This window comes from Urocitellus parryii, chromosome 4 (genome assembly GCF_045843805.1).
Source record: "Urocitellus parryii isolate mUroPar1 chromosome 4, mUroPar1.hap1, whole genome shotgun sequence".
Classification (NCBI taxonomy): Eukaryota; Metazoa; Chordata; class Mammalia; order Rodentia; family Sciuridae; genus Urocitellus; species Urocitellus parryii.
Genome location: NC_135534.1, coordinates 160,834,381 through 160,861,485, shown reverse-complemented (window position 1 = coordinate 160,861,485; position 27,105 = coordinate 160,834,381). Strand labels below are relative to the sequence as shown.

The following is a 27,105-nucleotide window of genomic DNA, read 5'->3' as shown; positions in this document are numbered from 1 at the left end:
AAATGTGCATCTGGAAAGAGTATTTAGAGTCAGTTGCCTTAGCTGCCCAAAAGGCTGGGAGATAGTCCTCTAGCTACTTACACCGTACTGTGGTTTTGGTACTTCCTAGTCTGTGAGCGGGAACAGTTTCCTGGGGAAGTCAGAGCCAAACCTATTACCTCTTGACCCAGGAGGTATGGGTCTCACTTAAGTGAAAGTTTTGTCTGGTAACATCTATACTTTCTATCTTACCTTAACCCATATCCCATTTAATTTGTTTAATCTTTCAGAAACGAAGAAAATTGCTTTCTGGGGCAATTTTCCACTATCACGATGCTCCACGAGTCTTATATATCTTAAAGGGTTGCACATGTGTTAGAAATATTTGTTTTCAGAATGTTTAGGCTCCAGCTACGATTTGAGTCTCTAGAAGTGAGACTGACCAAGACTATGACAAATGGGCTTTTCTCATAAAGCCAAACTATAATCTGGGGACACTCTGAATTTGATCCATATACAAATATGAAGGGGGTGCTTTTTGAATGTATCCTAGGATAGTTCTCAGAGAAGGGGAAAGGGACAGTTTGTGAAAATGAAGAAAGGTGTGGTGTTGTTCAGCCACTTCATGCAATCTGGGGAGGAAAAAAACAAAAACCCAAACCCCTCTTATTGCCTGATTGAAAGGGCTGGGGGCTTATCTAACATGAAATGGTGAAAATAGCTACTTGGGTCAAAGGAGGATTTCCTAGTCCTATTTAGAAAGATGGTCAGGGCAACACTTGTTTGTGTGCAAAGAAGGATGCTAAGGTGCCCAAATAGCCTGGCAGGAAAACCAGTGGAGGGTGAACCTATGGCACTTCCTAGCCAAGTGATGCCACATCTGGCTTTCAGGAGAGGCATGTAGTGGGAAGGGGAACAAATTCCTCCTGAGTTCGGATCTGTGACTTATTTAGCTTTGTGGCAATTTCCCTGCTCCTCTGCCCTGGAGAGGGATGACTGCATGCAGAATTTCCAGCCCACAGGAGCAGAGCCACTTAGGAAGCAGGCATGAGGTGTTTTAAAACTCCTGGGGGCATTGAAACCAAAGAAGAAATAGCCATTATTATTTCATTTGCAGAAGTAAATTAGGCTGATTGACTCTGACCATCACCAAATCAAATCAAAAAGTTCCTGGCACGTCCAAGATCTCTTCTTCATTTCACACAGCTTGGCAAGGGCAGCCTTCCAGCCCCCTAGATCCCTGGTGAATGTCAGGCCTGTATTTCAATCAACTTTTATTTCTAAATATACATTTCAGCGATTTTTTCGGGAGCTGGGGTGGGGGTTTTGAGAAAGGAGAGGTATGGGCTATGTTACCCATTCAGGAAGGGTATAAAAGGACATTAATCATTCCTGTGGAAACCTTCCCGTCAGCAAGTCAAACTGCTGATATTAATGAGTGTGTTTCATATTTCATGGAGTCTCTCCTGGTTTCAGCTGCTCCTTATGACTCAGCTGGCAAAACACAAAGCGGTTCCCTGAGCAGTGTAGGAAAGTCCTACAGATAGGTCGTAAACGGGCATTTTAGGGCCAAGCCAAGTCCCCGTAGGCTCCGAGCACCATGCTGGTGCCAACTCCGAGCCCAGACATCATACCTTTAGCTAGTTTCTTAAGACTAGAGGCTGGGTGCTCAGTGGGACTCACAGCTTCTTGAAGCATGAAGAAGATGTTGTAAGAGGCAGAGATTCTTTGTTATCCTGGGTTCTATAAGGGGCCCAAGTACAGAGAATATAAATCCAAAGTCAAGGCAAGTATAGAAAATGGAGATTTATTCCAACTTTAGGGAGATGCAACTATTTGTAGAAAAGAAGAGAGCACTGATTGCACAAGGTATTTAAAGTCACACAAAAAGAGGGTTTGGGTAGAGCCTAGTAATCCCTGTCCCCTCAGCTTGTCAATGAAAGATATTTATTTCTCTTACAAAGAGCCCAGAGAGTCAGTGTATCACTGCAAGATGGGAGATATCTCTGACCAGGGCCTGGGGAACATATATATTCTGCTCCCTGAACAGATCAGAGCCTCTTAGGCCTTTGCAAATCCCAGGTAGTTATTTGCTGGTGGACGGGAGAGGGAATAAGCAGAACTGAGAGAGGGGCTCATTCTGAGGATACTGTCAGCAAGGCGGAGAGGCCTGGAAAACCCACGCCTAAAGGAAGGAATGGCTCCCTGGATTGCTTTTCTCCCTGCCAAGTGCTAGACGAGGGCTGGCCGTCAACTTGGTTGTAAGTTAGGGCCCACCCTGGGAATGGGGGGCCACACTCACCGGGAAGGGCAGTCTCTCCGGTTGCAGGCAATGGGCTGCACAGCAGGGCGGGCTTTCCCTGCACAGTGAGCAGGATCCACTTCTGTGTTATTCAGTAGACACCTCAGGCGGGGCTGCTGAACACCCCTGTTGCCACAAGATGCTGAACAGGTCACCAGTCTGTCCACGGACCACCAGTAATCTGTCACAAGAGGAGGATCAGAGGTGAAGAGAGCAGAACATCACTGCCCTCACTCCATTTCTTCTGAGCAGGGCCAGGGGAAGGTGGAAGGGGTTGGGGGTTGGCATGTAGTGGGAGGGAGAAGTTCTTATAAATGAGGCTCTGCTTCTGGGTGGGCACCATTCCCAACCTATTAGGCAAGCCCCAGGGTCTCGAGGAACCTCATATGATTCCTCCAAAAAATGACTACCATAACTCTCACGTGTTCATGTCTCTGTGAGGGTTGGATATGAAGAAAGTAAAGGGCCAGGCTCAGTGCCGGACACACAGAGAGGACTTACTCAACAGCCACAGCCCTTATTGTTTTTAAAATACTGACTAAAGTACTCTTACTGGTTTATGAGAAAGGGACTTTATTTTTCTTCAGAGATATATAAATATATCAGAGATAATCATATTTAAAAGTGGAGATTTGAGTTGGATTTTGTAAATTTTTTTTTATTTTTAGTTTTGTAAATGTTATTAAAAAGCAGCCTCTTTAGAGAGTTCTCATTTACATGAGAATGATGTCAGTGAAAAAGCCTATTTCTCTGGTTTTTCTATTTGATGGTCTGGGACTCACTGGTAGGAAAGCTATTAAAAATACATGTGAGCTGGTAAACTCTGAGTGCATATTTGCAAGTTCTCATTGCAGATAGGCCCTGGATTCTGTTTTTTAGCAGAGAATAATTGGCTGGCAAGAAAATGGAACATTTGTTTTCCTCTCTGGAAAGCAAAATGGCAGGGGAGAATTTTTAAGAGGAAAACCTGTGTGCTCAGAAAAATCTTCCTTCTCTTTCCTCCCTCCTTTTGTGCCATGTTGGCACAAAACTGACACTTCCCACAGAATCCTCCATTTTGGAATAAATGCAGTAGCATTTGACTTTCCTTAAGCATATCACATAAGGTCACAGGTAGAACTAGCCTAGGGAAAACTCAAAAGCCTTCCATAGTTTCTATAAAAAGGCCGGTTTGGGCTCTCTTCCCACCATTTGGCTCATTCACAACTCTTCTGGTGCAGTGAATGCCAGGCCCCACCCAGGGGCTTTCTGACCTGCCTGTATTCCTGGAAAGCTCACAGACTGTTCTTTGCCAGGGTCAAAGGAATGGTGCCTGGAGAGTCCTCAGCATGTGACTGCAGCCCACCACTCTCCAGAAGGTGCAGCTGGCAGGACACCATCCCCTCCCCCAGCAGGAGACAATGACCATAGTGTTCCAATCAAGAGGTATTTTTTAACCCAATCAACAGGGAACACGAAATTTTAAGTAGGCTACTCTGTGGGATGGATGTGTGTGTGTGTGTGTGTGTGTGTGTGTGTGTGTGTGTGTGTTCTTTTCTAGTTAAACTAGTAATTAGAAAATAGAATTAACTTTGATAAATAGTTGTGTTTTCTTGGTCTTAAGCAACAGTAATATTTGATCAGAAGGACGGATTTAAGGAGGCACCGATGCTGATGTGACCAGGTTCTCCTGTGATGGGACCTGGTGGCTCTTCTGAAGGGCTATGTTGGCAGAAGTATGGTTTCATTGCACTGAAATGGGATTCAGCTTTGGTTTTCATGGCCTAGGTATCACAGGAGCTCAGAAATCACTTTATTCCCGGAGAATCTTGTTCCCAGGTGGGCTTTCTTTTTGACATCCTAAAGCCTGATGGGTTCTTACCTTGGATGACCAAAGACGCCTTCTGCACCAGCATCCCTGCCTCATTCTGCGCAAGGCAGCTGAATTCCCCTTGAGAACCACCACTGAGATTTGCAACCTGAAGGATCTGTCCAGATGCCAGGATGTGATGTGTCAGTCCTGTGGTGGTGGCAATTGGTTGACCACCATGGAACCAGGTGATATTGGGGGTGGGATAGCCTTTGATGGGGCAGCCTGGAGGAAGAGACGAGAGGAGAAATAAGCCATTGGCAAAGCCTGAAAAAGACACATTTCTGGAGAGTTGTTTTGTGTCTTTATGACTCTAGAAGGCATACACATACCGTGGCTTTACCCCTAGCACTTATCTTATGTTAGTCATTCCTAACAAACAGAAGATATTTTTATTATGTGGGCTTCTGGAATAGTGATTCTCATTCATTAAATTTTACAAAAATTCTTAGATCTGTTTATGCCCCTGTACTAATTGGTAAGAAAAAATGATAAAATTAGCATTCATTATTGCATAGTTTTTCAAATTAGCTTCAATGCTGATTTTATTAATAAATTGCTTCTTCAAATGTAATACATTGGAAAATAACATACTACATGGTAACAGTTAAGAATCAAGTATTAATTGGTAAAAGTCTAATATCTGCCTTCATTTTACTCTTTATATGATTTTTGAAGTAAAAAATCTTCACCTGAGACTAGGAAAATTAAACATTGATCTAATTTCTTCATGAAGAACTTTTTTTTGATAACTTTTATCCTCAATTGAATATATACAATATTACAGTTATCTACTCATTAAACATATTTTGATACATTAAAATTCCAAAATATTAAGCTGAGACATTGGGTCTACCTAAGCCTTTGTATCCCAGAATTGGAAAGATAAACAGATGGCCACTATGAGAGAAAACACATTTCATCTAAATTTGGAGTACTTGCCAAATTCACTGTTGGGGCCCCAGTGACTTAGCTCCCATAGAATATTTATTGGAAGTTTAAAATATGAGAAATCATTAAAATAAAGATACTGTGGAGGCCTTTCCTCAGTTTGGTTAGGAAAAAATGTCTATTTTCTACTTATTGCTCTCGGGACAGTTAAGATAGTTAAGACTACCAAGAAGATCCCAGCTAATGTAGGATTTTTAAAAAAGCACACTAAAGCCTCTCTGAAACTTTTCAGGGTGAAGCTCAGCTTTTCAGAAAGTTTTAGAAAAGAAACCTAATTTTGTTACTTTAATTTTCAGTTATATTAATTCATAATTCTCAAGGAGAATTCTAGGTTTTGATAGGGCCCTATGCCTTTAGTTTTCAAATTTGTAAACAAGAACATGTGATGATCTTTGAGGTACATTTAGGTTCCAATGAAATGATCTTTAAAGTGCTTTTAAGTCCCAAGATTTCTCAACATCATATCAGACTCATCATCCCCACCTCTCTTTTTCCCTTCCCAATATAGTCAAGTGATAGGAGCAAAGTAGACCTTTTTAATCCAATTACTTGGATCAATGCATAGTGCAATAGAGCTATCCACTGAGGGGCTCATGGAAGAGATGTTATACATGGAGGTTACGTAGGATGAAGAGAGGCAGAGATTACAGACTTCACATCACATGGTGTTCTTCCTTATGTGCAAGTCTGCCTTTGCATCTGGATTTTACCTTTTCATAAGAACCTTAATCATATTGAATTAGGGCCTAAGTTACTAACCTCACTTGATCATCTGCAAAGACACAAGTCCAAATAAGGGCCTTTCACAGCTACTGGGCATTAGGATTTCATGTTTTGTGGGAGCACAACTTAACTCTGAGGACTATCCTAAGAAAAGTACGACAGTCTAGGCAATATGATGAAACAAAGGATAAAGTTCAAAGACACTAAGGCAGCTGGAAGTTCTTGAGCAGAATTCTGAAAATGGGGGTGCTAGATAGAAGCCCTAGAAATCTGCATAAATTCCTCTTGAGTCTTTGTTCAACTTAAGACGTATAAGCACAGGGTTAAATTCTACAAGGCTGAGCTAAGAGCAACCAGGGAACTGTGAGCTTAACATTTTCCAGAACCCAAATAAGGCTGGAAAGGCTTCAAGTTCTGATAAGCTAGAGTGGGTCATTCTTGTTGATAATTTGGGGCATTCACTGGAGAACTCAGAAAAGTCCTAGAGTAAAGGCTATTCTAGATCCACCCTAACTAATCTTAAGAAGGTCAAATTGAACTTTAAATAAGTGATTAACAGAAGAAAACCCAATAATCTCTAGAGGAAGATAAAAAAAACCCCAGACACTTATGATGTAAAATCTATAGCTGAATATTCCTTGACTAGTCATGAAGTAAGAAAATGTGACCTCTAACCAGGACTCCAGCCCCCAAAATTGGTCAATGGAAACAGATCCTGAAATTACAGGGATAATGAGTTATAAACAAGGGTATTATAACAGGGTATTACAATATTTTAAGTATTTAAAGGAAAACATGTGTACATGGAGAAAAAAGTGGAAGTTATAAATGAACTTCTACAAATAACATACACACATCTATATGTATATATAAATAGAATTTTTTGTGGTGCTAGGGATTTAACTCAGGGCCTCATGCATGCTAGGTAAGCACTCTTCTTTCGACTATATCCCTAGCCCTAACATATATTTTTTTGAAATGAAAAGTTCACTGAATAGGATTAGTTCAAGATTAAACATTATAGAAAAGGATCTGTGAAACTGAAGATGTGGTAATAGGAATGAACCAAAGTGAAGAAAAAGAGATGAGACCAAAAAGAGATTTTTAAATTGTCAAAGGTATGTTAGATAAGAATGTGGTTACATGGATGTTAAAATTTTTCACTTAGGGCGATATATTTCAGTGGATATAAAATTTACCTAAAAGAACAATGGAGAAGGGAGAGAGCAGAGAGTGGGCAGAAATATGGGATAGGAATGGCAGAATGTTTATTAAAGCTGGATGATGAGGGCATGTACATTCATCCCACTATTCTATTTACTTGGTATATATGTGATGTTATTCATTATAAAAACATGTTCGAATTGTTTAAATCATTGATTTCCAGTGTCTAATTGATTTTCATTTATTCTGTTTATTCATCTCTATGCTTTGTCTTTAAGGTTTTTAACAAGCTTAAGAAAATGTGTGGTTCCATCTTGCTATTTGCAAAAATATTTTCCAAATATTTTATAATCTGACACTTAAAATTCCTTGCTGGCTCACTATCATTCATTCATTCAGCTCTACTGAAGTCAGAGATCACTTTTGTTTGAACTTCATCACCCTTTATTCAAACAGCTTTAATTTGGTTGCTTTCTAGGCAGGCACTGCCCAACCCCTGAAGTTTACATACATAGCTGCTTGGTTTTCCCACCTTCCCTTGCTGTAAGGGGTGAAGCATGTGGTTATATTCAGGGAAATTGAAGGAAAAATGATGTGTACACATTATGAAGCATATCTTTAAAAGAAAAGAACTTGTTCTTCTGCCTTCTCCAGCCTTCTTTCTGTACAGCCAGCCATCTTGGCATGGGAGGGGAAGGACAACACCAAGGGATGTCAGAGCCATAGAGTTTGAAGAAATTCCACCCTGACCCTAACCAATATAATATGTTGTCAGCTTAAGTTTGGAACATATTCCTCTAATCATGACTTGGAGCAGTGCTATGGTTTGGATATGAGGTGTCCCCTGAAAAGCTCATGTGGCAAAGCAGCAATATTCAAAGGTGAAATGATTAGATTATGAGAACTGTAACCTAATCAGTGGATTAATCCACTTGAGTGATCAATAATTTGAATAGACTACTGACTGCTAATCATATGCAGGTGAGGTGTGACTGGAGGAAGTAGGTCATGGGGAGCATGCCCCTGGGGACTTGTCCTTCTACCATGATGTTCTGTCTCCGCAGGCCCAGAGCAACAGAGTCAGATGAACATGGACTAAGACCTCTGAAACTGTCAGCCCCCAATAAACCTTTTCTCCTCTAAGTTGTTCTTGTTGATTACAACAACAAAAAGCTAACTCAAGCAGAAATACACCTCTGCCTTACGTTCCTGTTATTTGATGTCTTTATTACAATTGCCGATATACTAACTACAACAATCCTAAAATACCCTCTCACTCCTGAGGCCATGTATATCTGCTATGTAGTTCACAGTATTCAGATCAGGAGAGTGACCACAGAGAATGTACTTATATGGATGATCAGGCATCTTAGGTTGAAATGCTGTAGGAAAGTCTACTTTTAGTCCACTTTTATATCTTTCAAAAGGAAATTAACAACCAAGATAAACAACATACAACTAAAGTCAATGAACAAAATTGCTGATTGTCTGGCTTTTCCATTGCTGATCTGTCTTTCCAGGCTTTTAACTGACCACATAGGTTATTCTTAAAAACTTCCTTTGTACTCAAAATTGGTGGCTTCTTAGTGCACATGGACTGCAGGCCCCTGAACTCTTATGTACATATTTATGTGTGTGTCTTTGTGTGTATACTGTGGTCTCTGAGGTTGCGAGCAGCAATAGTCAAAATAAGGAATCTAACATGAATTCCCACTGTGTATGTTCCCAGTGAATAATTATCCATGTTTCACTGTTAATGAGAAAACCTGGCTTGTAACAGGGTTCCTTACTGTCACGAACATTTCTCATTTGTTAAAGTAAAAGAAGTATCAATCATTTTTTGAAGCTAAGCAATCTCTCTGTGTGCCATTTACAAGGCCATCCAAAAACTGTGTGCTAATGTATTCCACACCTCCTAAGAGGCCAAATAATAAACCGCTCCCGGCCCTGCTTTTGCTTTGGTGAGGAAGTTAACAGTGTTTAATGGAGGGGCTAGCAGCTCTTTCTTCTGATTTCCTCCCAGCCACACGAGTGCCAACCATTTCTATCCTCCAAACCTCAAGGCCTTCCCCAGGAAATGGACAATCTGCAGGAGTGACAGTGTTCGCTCCTTGGGCCTCAGCTAGTAAAGGTTTCGCGTTGGTGAGGTGGCTGAGGAGGAAGCGGGCTTGGGAAGGCTGCCTAGCTAATGAGCGTTCTGGCAGCAGAAAGCCTCCCTCCATCAACCCTTCTTAACCAGTGAAAGAAAATATTGCCTTTAGGCCTCCATTCCTAGGCCCTCTGTGGTTCTAAATTGAGCCAAAGCCAGGTGTGATTCACATATGTGAGGCTTTTTTTTTTTCCTTTTCTCCCTAGATTCATTTACTTTTTTTTTTTTTTTTTAACACATTGACTGGAGAGTGAGAAAAGTTTAGAATGGAGGAGAGGTACCCACTGAGAAAAATCAAATTATATAAGAAGTTTCCTCTTCTTTTTATTTGTGATTGATTTATCTTAAAGGTAGGCAAAAACATCTCTGCTTGTGGCTCTCACATCCCAACAGACTGATACAAAACAGGGGAGAGGAAGCAGAGCTTTCACACTGAAGAAAGGATGAGTCCAAGACCAAGCAAGGAATTCCACATTATTGTTTGCCCTGAACATTGTTTGCCCTTGCAGAGCCAATGGCCCCAGCAAGGACAAGCCATCAGTCCAGCTGTACCTTGTAACATGCCACAGTTGAAGTCTCTGCTTCCATTGACCTCACTGACTTTCTTTACTCTTGCCTTAGATTTTACACTGGTTTCTGTAATTAAAATAACCTGACTCAGGGAAACAGTGTGAGTCTGACAGGAGACAGAAACATGAGGGTAGGAAATTGGATACTTGGCCTCCAGCTTCTTTGCACCCTCACAGAAGGTGCTGGATAACTTGAAAGGTGCAAGGACAGAGCAGTCTTTGAGGCACCTGTCTCAAAAGAAGCTCTGAACTCATGAGAATCACTACTCAGTTTTTTTTTTTTTTATTTAAAGAGCGGAAAATCACCAGGATATTTTGCATGCAGCTTGATTTGTGGGTTTTTCTGTAGGACAGATCAAGTCCACTCTGGCATTCATTAGCTGTCCATCACTTGTGTGAGTCACACCTCCACAGTTGATTTTCCCAAGTTCTTAGCCTTCCTGAGCAGAAGTAAGGTTTCTGAGTGCATATCCTCTCCTTTCTCCCTCTTTCTGACCAAATAGCTGAACAAAGGCAGCTAAATTTTGGTCAATCAATGATACCTGTAAATGGACTGAAAAAGATTCGCAAGAAAGAAAGGTTTGAAAAATGGGGAAGATATAACCCAGAGAAGGAGAAGAAAAAAGTAGTACTCGGGGAATTTTCACTTATTTAACTGCTATCTAAAGGAAAAGAAAGCTGTGGCAGATTAGGACACGCTGTGTAAAAATATTAAAGACGTGGCATGATTACTTCATGAGCTGGCTCCAGGCCTGTCAGCATTTTCATTATAATCCTGTATTTTTCACGGAGTTAAAACTTTCTATAAAAATGATGTGTGCTGGGATGAAACTTGGCTCTTGGTGTAGTCAGTCTGGGAGTCCTTTCCTTAATTTAATTTTATAAAACTGGAAAACACTCCGTCCTTTAAAACTTATGAAGGACTCTCCGTTGTGCTAGTGGTCTAAGGGGGTGCATGGGGCTCTCTCTGAGGCCACGGGGTGACTGTGGAAAGAAGGGATGCTGCTTCAGTGCAGTCTTTGGTGCCTGGTCCTTTCAGGTTTGGTGTCCCCTGGGGCAACAGAGATGGTCTTTAAAGAGGCTTAGAATGAGCGGGAGCTGGCACCAGGCAGGAGGCTGAGAGAAATGATTAATTTATATTGGAAAAACTCAGTTCCTTACTCCCCATTTGTCAGCTGGACCCCAGAAGGCTGTGGAAGAAGACAAGCAACTTTAATTTTTACTCCGATTTCTGGGACCTCCCAATAAGCTGGTCAAATAACCAGGCCAAGACTATTCCCATGTACATTTGCCCAAAGAAAACTAACTTTAAAACATTCCAGGAAAAATGGAACTATACAAGCCCATTTTCCATTCCCCAAATGTCTTTTTACCCCTAGGGCAAGCTTTGGGTTTCCATTGGCAGGGGGTATAGTAATGTCTCCCATGTTCCTGGGAATCTGGTGGAAGAACTTGATATATTTCTCAGCATGAAAAGTAGCTCCATCCAGATTTATGACTTGATTAAGGCCTTACCGTCTCCAAAATGATTTAGTTACTATGTATTGAATGCTCTTACCCACACCTTAGGACCTGGTTATTTGCAGGTAAGGAGGGTAAAATACCCACATCTGATACATGCACATGTAGCCTTGGCTATGGAAATACGATAGCACTGTCTAAGGTAGAGTTTGGTGGCATTGAACGACATGCTTGTCTCAGGGTTGACTGAGCCACTCTGGGAGGGGGAGAAAGGAGGCAGGCTCTAGGAAAGTGGTCTAGTTTTAAAAATGCACAGTAAAAGTTGCTTGGGATTTAACTTATCACAAGTGGATAATGCAGAGTTCCCATGTGTTCTTCTCTGCCAGTAGGATCTTGGCATAAAGAACACCTTTTAAAAACACATCAGCATTTTTAAAAAGTTTCAACTTTCTGGGTTTATAAATCCCTGATTGACTTTACTCTCAGGTTGCTGGCAGGTGCTACCTATCCTGCAGGAGGGGAGACTAGAATGGCCCGGGAGGCATTTCTGCAAGCTCCCTGGACTAAGGAAGGACTTTCAATCCACTGATGAGATGACCTTTAAATGAACCCCAGAATATGAATTGTACTTGGGCCATACCATCCTGCTGAGAAGGGCCCCAAGTCAGATCGCCCCTCTCTGCATATTTATGTCATATCCATTGAGTCTAGATTCAATAAGGAATAAGACTGATGTTTTCTATTTGGTCTGAAATGAATGATTATTTAAAGACTCCAATAGGTGCTCTCTGTAATATCCAAGGTACTACTCCTTTGAGAAGAAAACTGCAGTTTCAGGGTAAAAGCCCTGGACTCTGTGCATATTCTTCCCTAGAGGAACATATCTGTTCTCACCCCCGCTCTAGAGCCAATGGGGAGGCAAACTAGAAAATATCCTGATTAGGTGGGGAAAAAAAACAAGCTAGCAGCAGCTCAGAGCCAACATGTCTTCGTGAACTCAGGCAAAGTTTGGTTCTGTTTATGGGTGAGAGCCACTGCAAAAGAAACGAAAACCCACATGCACAAAGAAAGAGAATTCACTCTCAGCTCTGTATACACCCCATTTCAGTTCTCTTCTGCTGAACCAAAGCCACAGAACAGCAGCAGAGATGAAGAATGGCTAATATTCATAGCAGGTATCCTGAGAGGCCTCACTGGGGCACGGCCCAGGGTTCAGCGGCAAGTCACAGGAAGGAGCAACTGCTGACGAGGAATTCCAGAGTGAGCCGTAGGGGTGGAGCTGCTGGGGCAACATGAAGACCTTTCCTGAATTTATTATTCCCCATAAGTCTCCTGGGTCTTGAGGCTCCAGAAACTTCTCAACAAAGTGAAGAAAATAATAAACACTGAGAGTGAGGTGAATAAGGAGAGAATTTTGCAGGCTCACTGGAGTAGGGCTAAGAGCCATGAGGAGGCTCATGAAGAGCAAGGGCAGGGGTGGTCTGTGGTGCATGTGTAAGGATGCTCCTGGCTGATTCTGCTGGGGCAATAATACATCTGGCAGGGGATGTCTGGCTTTTTGTAGCCAAGCCCATATACGTGCAGTTTTCTAAGTACCCATACATAGAGATGTCTTCTGAAGGGGAGGTCAGACACCCACAGCCTAGACAGGCAGGCCATGGTTACAATAGGACATGCATCTAAAGAGCAGACAGTAGCTGTCCAAATGCCTGATCTTTGTCCTGCCATCTACATTTCTAGTGCTGATTTGTTTTTGGCTCCTAATTCCCTTCGGGTGTAGTTCCCAGATGTGCCTTGGAACTACATATACAGCGATTCCCTTGGAGTATTTAGTGGACTCCTTCAAAGTTTAAGGGAGATGTAACATGGTTCAAATCCCTGGGACCAATTGTGATCTTTGAAAAACAGCACTTGGATTTAGAGATCCTAAAAGCAAGATAGCCTCCTCAGGCAATCTGGGATTTGGGGCCTTCTAGGCCTACGTGAGGGAATGCATATATTCTTCAGCTAAGTTTGTTTTTTTGGGGATTCCCCATTCCCCATAGCACTCCGCATTAGGAAGGTTGAGAGTCTAGAGCAAAAGATGCATTTTGAAAGATGGACATGTACCTGACTTCTGGCACTTGACCTTTTTGTAACTGATGGAAGTGAGAACTCATGTTCCCAATGAGCTTCTCAAAGGCATTCCAAAGATGGCAGAGAAATGGAAGCCCAGAGGACCAGGCTTGGGCAGAGCAAGGATGCTCACTTGCAGGAGGAGTTATGCTTGTTTTTCAGTAACCTTATTGGGTTCCTATACTCCACTTTAATATATGGAACTAGCATTTTATTAGAGTTTTGTTCTTAGATCTTTCTAAAGACTAAAGCTGGGAAATACTACAAAACAGGGGGGGGGCAAAACCCTTTTTCCTGTGGTAATAAGATTTTTCCCCCTTAAAATGCATTTTTGGATTATGGTGTGTGGGGAGCAGGGATTCAATCCCCTGCAAGAAGGAAACATTTATAAGATCCTCACATATTAATATCTGACTCTGTCAAAAAATCTATTAAAAACTCAGTATTAGAAAGATTTTTGTCAATGTTGGTAAAAGACTAAAGCAGGAATTAGTGAATTTTTTTGGGTGAAGGGCTAGAAAGTAAATATTTTGGTCTTCATGGGCCATTTGGTCTTTGTCACAACTACTAACCTCTGCCAAAGTAACCTGAAAGCAGCCACAGACAATATGTAAATGAACGGCATTGGTGAGCCAGTGCCCAAATAAAACTTTATTTATAAAGAGGTGTGATAGTCTAGACTTTGCCCCAGGCCCAACCTCTGATTGAGTGTATGAAATCATCAGGGTTGTTGTATACAGAGAACAAATGGTACAGTAAAACCACTAAATACCTGGGCAAGATACATTTCTACCTCGAAAAGAGAACAGTCATTTTAACAAGAGAAGAAAGTTCAATCTTTCCTTTCCTAGTTGAAAGACTCAACTTGCTGCTCTAAAAATACCAATGCATGTTCCTTATTGATTAAAAGTTCATAAAAACATAAAAATCAACCTTCCCTAGATTGTACTGCTTAGAGATACTCAGAGATAACTGCTGTGTGTTCCTTCCAATCAGACAAATGCACACAAGTCACTAGTTATATTAGTAAATTTTACTAGATATATTAGTAAATCTTGGGCAGTCTTCTCATTGATGGATATAGATCTACACCATCCTTTCAAATTGTTGCTTAAGAGTCTATATGTGAATATATCAGAATCTTTTATATAATCACCTCTCTATAGATAATTACATTATTTCTGATTTTTCATTAATGTAGACTGTGCTGTGGTAAATTTCTTAGTACATCTATCTCTTGAGTCCAAACAGCTCCTTGGGTAACATTACTAAAGTGGCATTTCTGGGTCAATAAGTATAATTTAAAAATATTAGTGTGTATTGCCAAATTGCCCTCTGGAGGTGTTATACTCTTTGGGTCTTGGGCAACAAAGCATGTTAGCATATATTATCAAACTCTTGGATACTATGATTGGCAGGCAGAAGGCTGTCCCCCTCCCCCAGTAGAAATCCACATACTAATCCCTGAAAGCTGTGAATATGCTACCTTACATAGCAAAAGGGACATTGAAAACATGATGAAGACAGGATCCTGAGATGGAGGATTATCATAGATTATTCATGTTGGCTCCCTATCGCTGAAAGGGTCCTCATAATAGGGGCCCTTTCTAGATGATAGAATTGGAGACAGATGTGGAGGTGCTCTGCTCTCATCCTTGAGTGGAGGGAGAGCTGCAGCCAAGGAGTAGAGAAGGCTTTTTTGCATTTTCTTAGCAAATGCAAGGGAATGAATCTCCCCTAGAGCCTCCAGAGGGAGCACAGCTTGTCCAATGTGACATTACCCCAGCAAAACCTGTTTTGTGCTTTAGACCTCCAGAACATAAAAAGAATAGATCTGTATTGCTTTAAGTCACCAAATTTGTGGGAATTTGTTATGGCAACAATCAGAAATCAATACAGATTTTATAAACGCTTATTCATCTTTACTAATTTTCTACACAGCAAATAGTATCTCATTTTAATTTGCTTTTCTTTAATTACAGTAAGATTGAATTTGTTTTCAACCTTTTGTACACAGTAAGTAGTTAATATTTCTGGTCACAGATCTCTTTGAGAATCTGAGAAAGTTCTGGATTCTTTCATCAGATAAAAGCATATCTGCAGTTGCCTATACAGTCCCCAAAAGCTCACAGAACCCAGGTTAAGAACTCTGGAGCTAGACAGCAGGAGTAGAAAGGGTTCTAGTAAAAACTTCTCTTATTCAAAGTCATAAACCTAAAACATGAGAGTATTTCCCAGTTGGCACCAGTTAAGACCCCATGAACAAGAGCCTGGCTTAGCCACAGTAATCAGAGAGCACCTTGCAGCTCCTTCCAGATACAGGGAGCCCAAAGGCTGGGTGTTGCCCAGCACCCACTCCTTTTGCTCTCTACCTATTTTACCCTCCAACTTCTAACACTGGAAGCAATGTGGTTTCTGTTTAGAAAGTCCTCACCAGAAGTTTCGCATCCATTTCCCTTCCCTTCTTAAACAATTCAGTCTAGCTCACTGGGTAACACTAAAGGTGGCAATGTTCACAAGGAGGAAGGGGAGCCAGAGTCAGGTACCAAGCCTACAAAGAGGAAAGAGGACATTGATGCAAAATCACTAGTATGGTTTGAGTGTGTGCCTCCAAAGTTCATGTGTTGGAACCTTAATTCCTCAGTGGGGCAGTATTAGGAGGTCAGGTCTACTGGGAGGTGTGGATCATGGGAACAGGGATCTCATGAATAGATCATGCCTTGACTATGAGAATGGGCTAGATATCGTGGCAGTTTGGCTGTCTTTCCTCTCTTCCACATGTACCTGCTTCTGCTTCTTATCATGAGTTAATCAGCACGAGGTTCTCACCAGAAGCTGAGCAGATACAGTGCTGAGCTCTTGGACTTTCAACCTCTAGAACCATGAGCCAAAATAAACATCTTTTCATTATAAACTAACCAGTCTTAGATGTTTTGTTATAGCAACAAAAAATGGACTAAGGCAGTGTTGGTAAAAGCAGTGATAGGAGACTATTTATGAAGAGAGGACTTCATCAAATAAGTAAATATATTAAGAATAGTGGGAGCCAGAGAGTTCCAAATATGGAAAGAAGACAAACAGAACCAAACCTATAGTATAGGATAAAAATTGGAGGGCTCATGGATCAATGGATAAATATAGAAATTATTATACTAGTGTTTGTGTATATATGCTTTTACCTACAGATATACACAGATCTTTATTTTTGTGCCCTGAGAACAGTGACATTCCAATAGCAATGAACTGACATGACATTGAGATCCTAATTTCTAAATATATTCTTCAGGGCTAAAGCACGGAAAGTTCAAGATGAACCTAAAATATCTTCTAGTCCCAGAAAGTAATGAAGTTCTCAAGAAGAGATATGATTTGACATGATTTGACATGATTCAGAAGTTATTTTAAAGTCTCATTGGTTGCATCTGGGAATTTTTTTTTCTTGTTGGTACTGGGCATTGAACCCATGGGCACTTAGCCACTGAGCCACATCCCTATTTTTATTTTTTATTTTGAGACATGGTCTGACTAAGTTGTTTAGGGGCTCTCTAAGTTGCGAGGCTGGCTTTGAACTTTGCAATCCTCCTGTCTCAGGGTCCTGAGCCACTGTGATGGGATTTTTTTTTACATAAAATAAAAGAGGACAGCAAGAAGAATGGAATCATGAGTCCATGTGTACATAACCAGATAGATTTTAAGTCCAACAAGGAACTGAATATTACTACCTCTCAAAGCACCTCCCCATAAATACTGATTACAAGAGCAAAATAGTAATTTTACAGTGGAAAAGCCTAGCATTTTAATCAAGTGGTAGGAATTTACATCAGCAGTAATGGTACAACAGAAATCATGATCATGTGATTGAGTGCAATGAGAAGAGCCCAACAATACCTTTGTGATGTTCCTGTGAAAGACGCATTACTTGAATCTAATCATCAGGAGACATCGGACACATCCAAATCAAGGGACATATTTTTAAAAATAATAGATCTTTACACTTCAAAAATGCTAAGGTCATAAAAGTCAAGTGAAGTCCAAGGAGCTGTTTCAGATTGAGGAGGACTTAAGAGACAACTAAATGCAAGGTGTGACTGAATTCTACTTTAAGGATATTATTGGGACAACTGACAACCCTTGAAGGATCAGACTCTGGGTGATGGGGTGTTATGACAGCACCTTAGTGTCAAATGTCCTTTGTATTATACTTCCAACTTTTTATGTAAAGTTGAGATTATTTCAAGATAAGAATACACTAAAGAAAATAATTCTTATACCAAATCAAGAAGTCTAAAGGAGAGAGGAAAGTTTGCAGTATCCACCAAGACCTAGAGATCTAGAGGACTGGGCAACTGATAAATGTGAGCATCTAAGGCAGCCAAATTGCCGAGGGCTCAGAAAATGGGGTTGTTGTTCAGATTCATCTCACATGTGCCCCATGACTTCTGAACAGCTTCCCATCTTTTCTCCACCTGGTTCCTACTCTGAAAATAAGTGTCTTCTCTAGCCATTAAATACTGCAGGGAACTCAAAGTCTGAAACACAAGAACTTCATTTTATTCAAAGGGCTGATGATTTCTTCTTCAATTAAAAAAATTCATTTAAAAAATTTGGCAACTGGTTTGTCATTTGATTGCTCTGTTAATCATGAAATTAAAAGCTCTTCAGAATGAAGTTTAATTGGCCAACTCTAATTGTCTGAATAAGCAATACTCAAACAGTTGTCCAATGGTATCTGTGAAGAACTCATCCAGGACCTCCTGAAGACAGAAAGCTGTGGATTCTCAGTCCCTTACAATGATAGGGTAACTGCACATAACCCTCCTGTATACTTTAAATCCTCTCTAGATTACTTATAATATTCAATACGATGTAAATGCTATTTTAAATAGTTGTTACACTGTATTGTTTGGGGAATAATGACAAAGAAAAAAAGCCTATACAAGTTTGGTATACATAAACTCCTCCACCACCCCAGAATTTTTGATCCACAGTTAGCGAAATCTTTGGATGTAGAATCCAAGAATATAGAGGAAAAGTATATTCTAAGAGATCAAAATATAATTTTATAATCAAATTTTATGTAGAACATATCAGGCCCTCAGGGGAAAAAAAAGTTCTGCAAAGATCACTTAACCAAGTCTTTGTTTTACTTCACTTTTCCACAATTTAACTTTTTATGATGCCTTTTTTCTCTGCAGTTGTACCATTTTAGGAATGATGTCAGTATGCTTAGCAGAAACTCTTCATCAAAATCTTGAGGTGCTCTGAATATCCCTGAGAACTGATAAGCCAGTCTCTGAACTGTGGCATTGAGCAAGGATCCGAGAGGGCAGGAAAGTTCATTAAGGTGGAGAAGAACAGGATTATAAGGAAAGGAATTAGTGGGGACATACAGTCTCTTTACCATGCATGTAGGAATGCCACGGTCATTTTCTTCTGGGCCTAAATTCTCTGGGCTCAGGAAGCTGGCAGGACAACAGACACATGGGCTTGAACTGGTTTATCTCTCTTGATACCACTTCAAAGAGGCACACATTATGCACAATGGTCCCTGCCAGGTTCCAGGAGGGCCATGAATGGATTTTTGGTCTTATCTCCTTGGCAACAAAATGTACAGGGAGCTCATTATTTCTGAGTAGCACTGCCAACAGAGAAATGAAGAATTCCATAATCATAATGGATTTTCACATGAAAAGATTCTTGATAGAATGATGCTTATAGAGTTAAACTTGTCTTTCTACATTCCTTTCAGAGATAAGGTATTAAAGGCGAGGAATGAAAGAGTTTGAACCTCTTAAGCAGATATAGACAATTACTAGTTCATATTTCACAAATAAGAGAACAGAACAATTATAATTATCATCACTCTGTGCCTTTGGCCTAACCTACCTCTGGCCTGATCTACTTTTTAAGATATGTTTTGACAGGCTAGAGTGGGTGGGGAACAGCAAAGAATTAGAAAAAAATCTTTTACTGTATAGCTTTTCAGAGAATGAAAATCCTTTTCTGTTTTCATGAATGTTACCCACAACCCTCATGTAGCGATGGGCTGGCAAAATGTCTCTCCCAGAATAAAACATGGAAAAAAAAAAAGCCATTGCAGTGTATTTCTTGCTGGGGTTTAATGATGCCAAAATGTGATTCTGGCTCATTCTCTCTGGTCTTCTTTCTACCAGCACATGGTGGGTGTTTCCCGAGCCTCCAGCTCTGCTTCTGAGGCTCTGTGGAGCAAGAGATTTCATATGTAAACTCTGAGGGTCAAGATATCGTAGAGTTCTTGGCCCAGGGTAGATGTGTGAGAGATATTTGTGAAGTTGATCTAGATCTCCAATCTCAATTTTATTCATTTATCCTTGAGTAGTGAATACACAAATACATATACTTTGTTCAAAATTCGAAAGATACCAAAGGGAATGTTGTGAAAATTCTTTCTCATACCACTTTTCCCTCAACTACCTGGTTCCTTTTCTTACAGGCAAAACAGTGTTATCAGTCTCCTATGTATCAGGAAGGCATTTTTGGGAGGAGAAAAAATTGGTGTCAACATACAATCAGAGATATGAAAAATTGTGCTATATATGTGTAATAAGAATTGTAATGCATTCCGTTGTCATTTATTTAAAAAAATCAATAAAAAAGATATTTTGTTGCCAAGGAGATAAGACCAAAAGTATTTAAACTGATGCCCCAAGGAAAACCACACCTTCCTTTTTTAAAAAAATTTTACTTTCAAGGGCAAATCACAATTAAATAATTGGGCTGCCTTTTAACTTTGGGGGTCTTATGGTCTAAGAAAGCTTCTGGATCCGCAGGTTAGAATATCAATGACAATATCCATGGACAACAAGGAGAGGAGGTTAAGCTGTGTGTATGGTGGGCATGATTTCAAAATTCTTGTTCAGAAGACAAAAAGCAGAAGCTGTGTAGTGCTTCTTTTGCTTCATAAAAGGTAGAAGAAACTACAGCTAATCATGGCAGGAGATGAAATTCACTAGGTTTCTATAATTAGGCAAACTCAATGTCCTCAAATTTAAACAAAACATTGCAAGATATAGCACCTGTAAAAGTGGAAGACAGCACACCCCTGGCAATGGTAATAGGTAACTGACTGGAAACAATATCTTGCTAAGTTTTGATTATTTGTACACACAAAAAAAGTAAATCCAGGCATTTGGAATCTATAAAGCAAGTGTTGGACTTAGAACAGGAACTTGTCCCTTTGCTCCATGTTCATCCCATTCTCTCAAGGAGGGTGTCTAATTTCCAACTAGGTCCCTTTCTTGGTCTGTCTAAACCCCACATGTTCTTCCTAGTGCTGCGTAGTCCCATTTCCCCAGGAAATATACTCAGATGCCTCAAGGTCCCTGAATTTTATGAGTAACACTCTCCAGGACTGTGGGAAGCCATTCTAACACGTGATTGGGCGACTCCCGTTAAGGGCCTGAGGCACTTTGGCAAAGTCGAAGTTTTTCCCGACCCTTTCCTGATGAGAGAGCCCATCCGTGTGGGGGTGTGCCTGACCACTGACCCCGGGGACCCAATCACTGACCCTGACCTTGGAGTGCAGTCCCCCCTCAACCTTCATTGGATGGAATTCTCCCCTGAATCTCTTGTTCCCTAATAAAAGGCTAGTCCCTGGTGTGCTCTCTCTCTCTCCTGCTAGCCCTGAGTAATCCTTGCTGCCCTGCTGGGCGAGGGAACCAGAGAGGTGAGCCGTCTCGGACCTAGCAATAGAAATAAGGTAACTGAGTCTTGTGTTTTATTTCGATCTCTTCTAACTAACTTTATGCCTAGAACCTCATTAATGAAACCACTGCGCAGGCCGCGTGGTAGACAGGACGATCATCATGCCTCCGTCCCAAGGACCCTTAAAAAGGTAGCATAACCTGTATTCTAGTGTGTTGCAAAGAACAAGTAGGGAATCTCATCTTAGCTAGAAGGGACGGATTCATAAGTGGTCCAGAATTTCCCTGACAGTTTTACCTTTTTCTTAGAGACCTAGAATAGCCATTCTTTCTTGTAGCTCTAGCAATAAGGCAGCCACTGAGTTTTAGAGAGTGCTTTAGAGTTTTCTAAATGTTCTGTATGCTTAATCTTATTGGATTCTCAAATTAGTCCTGAGAGGAAGGTTACCATCCCATTTTATTAATGAGAAAGGAAGACTCATAAAGAGTTTGACCATAGAACTGTGCCAAAGTTCATGCTCATTTCACCTTTTCATTCAGTAGAGGACAAAAAAAAAAATCACTTTTCTTGATTAATTTATCCAAGATAGGTTGACACTGTCAAAGGGAACTTATCTAGAAAATAAGTTAAATAACAAATAATTTTTAAAAAAGAATAACATGAAATGGATAAGTTAATGAAAAGGCAGACTGACTTAGACCTGAATCTACCCATCTTCTTTATCCCTGATTTCAGGACCTGGCCCCCAAGTATAATAAGTTTCTCTACTTCAACAAGAGAAGGGCTAGGGCAAGAGCATGTGCTGCCAGAATAATAGTGATTCACATTAATTGACATGCACTGTGTGCAAAGGTACCATTCGAACAGTTTTAATATAGTATCATATTTATTACTTTTAAAAACCCTGGAGTTAATGCTGTCATTACTTCCATTTTGTCTTGAAAGTAGACAGAATTTGCACAACTTGCCCAAGGTCATGCAACTGTTAGGAAGTGGCAGAGCCAGGCATGCTGGCACCAGAGCCTGCTCCTGATCATGAGGCAAGGAAAGACCTAGGACATGTGTGATGGATCCCAACAGATAGCACGGGGGTTAGGTGGATAGATGGGAAAAGAGGAGAGAACTGAACTTTGGTCTTTAATTACATAGCTATGGCAGTGGTAGGTGGCAGAAACTGTAGGCAGTAGGGTCTAGTTGGAGGAGGTAGGTAAGTGGGGCTGTGACCCCAAAGGGTATATCTTGTCCCCAACCCCTTCCTCATATGTTCTCATTCTCTGTTTCCTGACTGCCATAAAGTGAGCCAACTTTCTTTTGCTTTGTCTTTCCACCATGAAGTTCTGCCTTGCCTCCGGCCCAAAGCAATGAAGCCAGCTGACCATGAACCGAAATGTCTGAGACTGTGAGGCCAAAGAAATCTTTCTTCCTCCTTTAAATTGTTAATGTCAGATATTTTGGTTACAGCAATGAAAAGCTATCACAAGCATCCACTTAATATTAAGCACAAGTTAGTCACCCTGCAGATGGCCTCTCATTGAACCCTCACCATAATAAATTCTGTGGGAGGGATGTTATTCATAAATGAGGAACCAGACACTGAGGATTTATAGATGGTGTTCTACTTCAGGCACCCTGTCCTCTACTCTCCAAAGTTGCCTGGGAACAGAGGCAAGAGGGTCTGTCTTTCCTTTTGCTGATCACAGAAAGGGCTTGGGCCATAATCCTGCCTTCTCTTCTACCATCTGTCTCTGGGCTCTGGGACCACTGTAAAACTGCCACTCTAGCACCACACAGAAACAAGGGGGCACAGAACAAGAGCAGATATTTCCAAGAGCCATTTCAGGATTGAGGAAGGATTTATTAGGGAAAGTGTAGAGTTCCTCATTTTCCCACCGATGGACTTTCAATACCTGTCTATTTCAGGGACATGAAACTTATTCACGTCATTCCTGTTGGTGGTGGGAGGGAGGGCACATGGGCCTGGGAATTGTGTCCTGGTGCCAGGAAAGGGCAGGGGCAAGTGTGAGTGAGTTTTCTCAAGGTCCCCATTTCCTGACTATCTGGAGTCTTAAAATAAGCCCATGCCTGGAAGCTGGCTATGGCTTGGAACAGTGGTTAGGAAGGGAGATTTACTGCCTTACTCTCTCAGTCCAACTATTTTAAGTGTCACTTATGCTCTGGTGTCTTTTTATATTTATGGATGTACACTCCAGTCCAAAGAACTGCTGTACTTCTTCCTGTGGCTTCCTCATAAATGCCCTCCAAAATACTGATTTAGTTTTATACTGTATGTGCGATAGGCTTCCTGCAGGCCCTATGGGGTCTCTGTTCTCCACTTTGGATTTTAATTTCCTTTTTTTTTTTTTAAGACAAAAGTACATAAACATGTGCCATGAACAACCACAAAATGCTGACCTTTTTTCTTAATAGCAAAGCATATTCTCTTTGTGGGCAAAGCTTTAGGAAATCAAAAGCACTTTCCTTGTGACATAAAACCTCAGCCTCCCAGTATAAATGAGGAAACAGATGCCAACTCGTGTCCCTCTGAAAGGGTCAGAATAAATACCTTCTTCCTTTCCCTCTCCTCATCAAGGATGCTGGTCCTCCCCTCACGGTTGCCTTGCCCTTCCTCTGCATCATTTTCCTTGCCACCTCTGGGCTGGGTCCCCATTGTGGATTAATTTTTACCTAACCTTTGACCATCAGGACTTCCTGTTCCCACAGCTATCTTTGGAGAGGAAGTGGTGATGATCTTAGTCTTCTAAAGGACCATGATGAAAATTGGCTTCCCCAAAAATATAGCTTGAGGACTCATTGACTGTCACTGCGGACATTTCCTCGTAACTGGATTCAGGAAGTGCGTGCTCCAGCTCATACTGGGAGGATCAGGAAGTGTGCTTTTGTGGGGTGAGGGTGGAGGTGTGTGGGACAGATGATAAAGCTGCAATTTCAATAGAAATGAGAGATGGAAATAACCCGAAAGGACTCCTAAGTCAAGGTCCTGCTACCAACTCCTATTTAAAAAAAAAAAAAAAAAAAAAAAAAACCAAACTTGAGAATAATTATGTAGCCTCTTCTTTCCCAGGACCTAGAATCTAGCTGGGAGATGTGACACAGATAAGAATATCTCCAATAACTCAAGGAGGGTTAAGTTAAGTGTCACTCTGATCTAGAGCAGGGTTTGACCAACTATGGCCCGAGGACCTGATTCTCCAAATGAAGTTTCATTAGAACACAACCACATGCATTTACTTACTGTCTGTAATTGCAACAGAGGCTTTATTGCACAAAATGCCCCAAATATTCCCTATCTGGTCCTTCAGAGAAAAAGTTTGACCAAACCTGGTTTAGGGCAAGTGCTTCAGGAAGTCAGTGGAGGGTGACCACTACAGGCTGGAGTACTCCAAGAAAGCTTTATGGACTCCTTGAAAGCCTGTAGGATTTAGCTAGGGAGGATGGGGAGAGGCCACGATTCTAGGCCAGGAAGTCAAAGAAGGCTGAAGGCCCTGGCAAAGACTAGGGAGAAGTTTGGCATGGAGAGTCAGGAATGGGATGATGGATGGATGTAGAGGGCAGGTCTGAAGCAATGGCTTTGAAAGCCAAACCAAAATATTTTAAATGATAAGGCATACCCCTTTTCCATTCCATATGATTAGTAGGAGATGGGGAAGTGACTTTTAAAGTCCACTCAAACCTTGAGAATCAATTTCTAAATGTGCCGAAGTTTAGCTCCATACCCAGGGATTTTGATTAATGGGTCTCAATTGGAATTTTTTTTTTTAAAAAACTTCCCAGGTGGCTCTATTATCCAATTGGGATCCTGTTGCTAGCTGAAAGAAATGGCCAGACACGTGCCTGCAGAAGCTCAGGGCCAGGTAGACATAGCAGGTGCCCAACACATGTGAGTCAAATTAAATCAGCAATATTGGCTTGTACCAGAGCCAGCCTGATAAGCCTCTGTTTTACTAGAGTCAGCTATATAGCATTCGGTTGGCCACATGGTTTCCAATAAAAGAAATCACTTCTGCCTGCCTTTGGCTAATCCTGGAAAAGCTCATGATGCTCAATGCAATATTGAGTCTGTTTATATATTTGGGCATTTATAGATTTCTCTCTCACTATTGTTTTAATGTGACTGTTTACAAGGCCTTACACAATTTGCCCTCTGCCTTGTTACCTCTGTAGTCTTCCCACCCTCAATGCCCCCTTGTCCTCTTTCTGAGACTTCACTACAACCACACTGGCCTCTTTGTGGTTCTTGGGACACACTAGTCCTATCCTACCTGTACCTAGGATGCTCTTCACTTCTCTTCCTGCAGATACATCCAAGTAAGCTCTCAATAACTCTCTTTGCATCTTTGATCAAGGATTATGTCTCAGAGAGTTATCCCCTCACCATCTAATTTTAGTCTACAATCTCCTTCCACAGACATCATGCATCTCTCTTATCTTCTTTAATGTTCTTCATAGCATTTACTACCTTCTAACATGGGATCCTGTTTTCTTCTTTGTTTATCTTCTATTTCTCCTACTTGTGATTAGGTTCTAAAAAAAGGAGGATCTTTGACTGCTTTATTCCCTGCTGCTTTCAATGGTGTGCAGAACAATGCTGTCCAGACCTCCATAAGGAGTGTCAGTCAGTGCTTGGAAGGCTTTGACTTGTCCTTTGAGATTGAGCTTGAGCAACTCCTCTGTTAAACCCTCTGTACTTCTCCCTTCACCAAAGGCAGCTCCCCTTCCTCCTCTGCAACTCTCTCTGGAGCTTTTCTCACACTTATTGACTTTTCTGATTCTCCTGCTACTTCTGAACACCAGTCTGGGGAGGGTCTCAAAACCTAGCATCGAGGAGAAGCTGAGCAGGGGTGTGTCAGGGAGTGAGCTGGAATTTAGCAATAGAAGCTGTAGATGGATGATTCATTGCCTCATAACTCCCCTTCCTGCAGGTGCATACCTGAGCAGCTCTCCAATGCCTATGACACTTGGCTTGAGCAGTGTGTGATGTGTCATTGTCACCTAGGTGGTCCATGAGAAAAGCCTAAAAAACGTGGATGCTTTTGAGAATCTGTTGGTTCTGAGGTTAATAATATTTTCCCTCTCATGTGAACTGTGTACCAAGTCCTATCGATGTTACTTCTGATGTATCCCTGAATCCATCCACTTCTTTCCATTTTCTCCCCCACTCTCCTCTCAGCCATGGTTATCTCTGAGCTGGAATACTGTGACAACTTCCCAAACAGTGTGCTCCATCTAGTATCTTCCCCTACAAACCAGACAGAATAAGCTTTTGAAAACACAAAACAGACAATGTCTTTCTCCTGCCTTTAAAACATTCAAACACTTCCCAGTGTACTTGGAATAGAAAGCAACTCTTATGAGATGCAGACTGCCAGCAATTTGCTCCCAGGTCCCTCTTCAGCCTCACCTAAAGTTAGTGCCCCTCGGTTCTCTCTGAATGGTCCTCCCTTGTATATGTTTTCCTGCTGCAGAACCCCTGAGGCTTCCTCCACCTGGTGTGCTTCTAACTTCTTTCATCTGGTTTACTTCTACTCATTTTCCAATCTTGCTCAGACAATAGGCTCTGTCCTGTCACATGCCCTCAGAGCACCTAGCTAGAAAGTTCTTCCCTTTTCTATCATCTCACCAGACAATCCACTATAATCAAACTACACAAGGAAAAGTTCATTCATTAGTTTTGTTCTTTACTGTATCTTCAGTATCAAGAATGGTGCCTGGTGCATGGTAAATAAATGCTCCGTGCACTTTTCTTGAATGAATGAGGGCTGGGTTTGTGTTTCTTATTAACTGGGTATCCCTGACCCTAGTACAGTGACTGGCACATAGTAAATAAATATTTGTTGAACACATAAATGGACCGATCCTTGAGATATTGCCTTGTCAGGCCCTTCATTAGGAATTCTAACACAGAATATTAATATTAGTTGAACTGTTTTCTAATACACTCAGGGGTCTATGTGTGAACACTGGTAGCTCCACCTTTAGACTCCAGACCTGAGTGTTGTATTTTCCAGCCCCAGTTCCCTCACCAGTGTGACATTATCTGTAGGAATATCCTATCTTAACTTCAGTGTTTTTAACCTTTTAGCATGAGATTTGGATCTACAAGAGATTATTGCTCTTAGCAGAGACAGACAGCTTCTGCAAT

At 41.2% G+C, this 27,105-nt stretch overlaps 1 protein-coding gene across 1 annotated transcript in view; it reads right to left on the bottom strand.

Moving 5' to 3' along the window:
* Window positions 1-27,105, bottom strand: part of Adamtsl1 (ADAMTS like 1) — a 904,315-nt gene that overhangs the window by 9,602 nt on the left and 867,608 nt on the right. The window contains exons 25-26 of the mRNA XM_077797045.1: window positions 4,143-4,355; window positions 2,282-2,462 (exon numbers count right to left, since the gene is read on the bottom strand). Coding sequence (XP_077653171.1) covers window positions 2,282-2,462; window positions 4,143-4,355 — 394 coding nt within the window. The remainder of the gene's footprint in view (window positions 1-2,281; window positions 2,463-4,142; window positions 4,356-27,105) is intronic.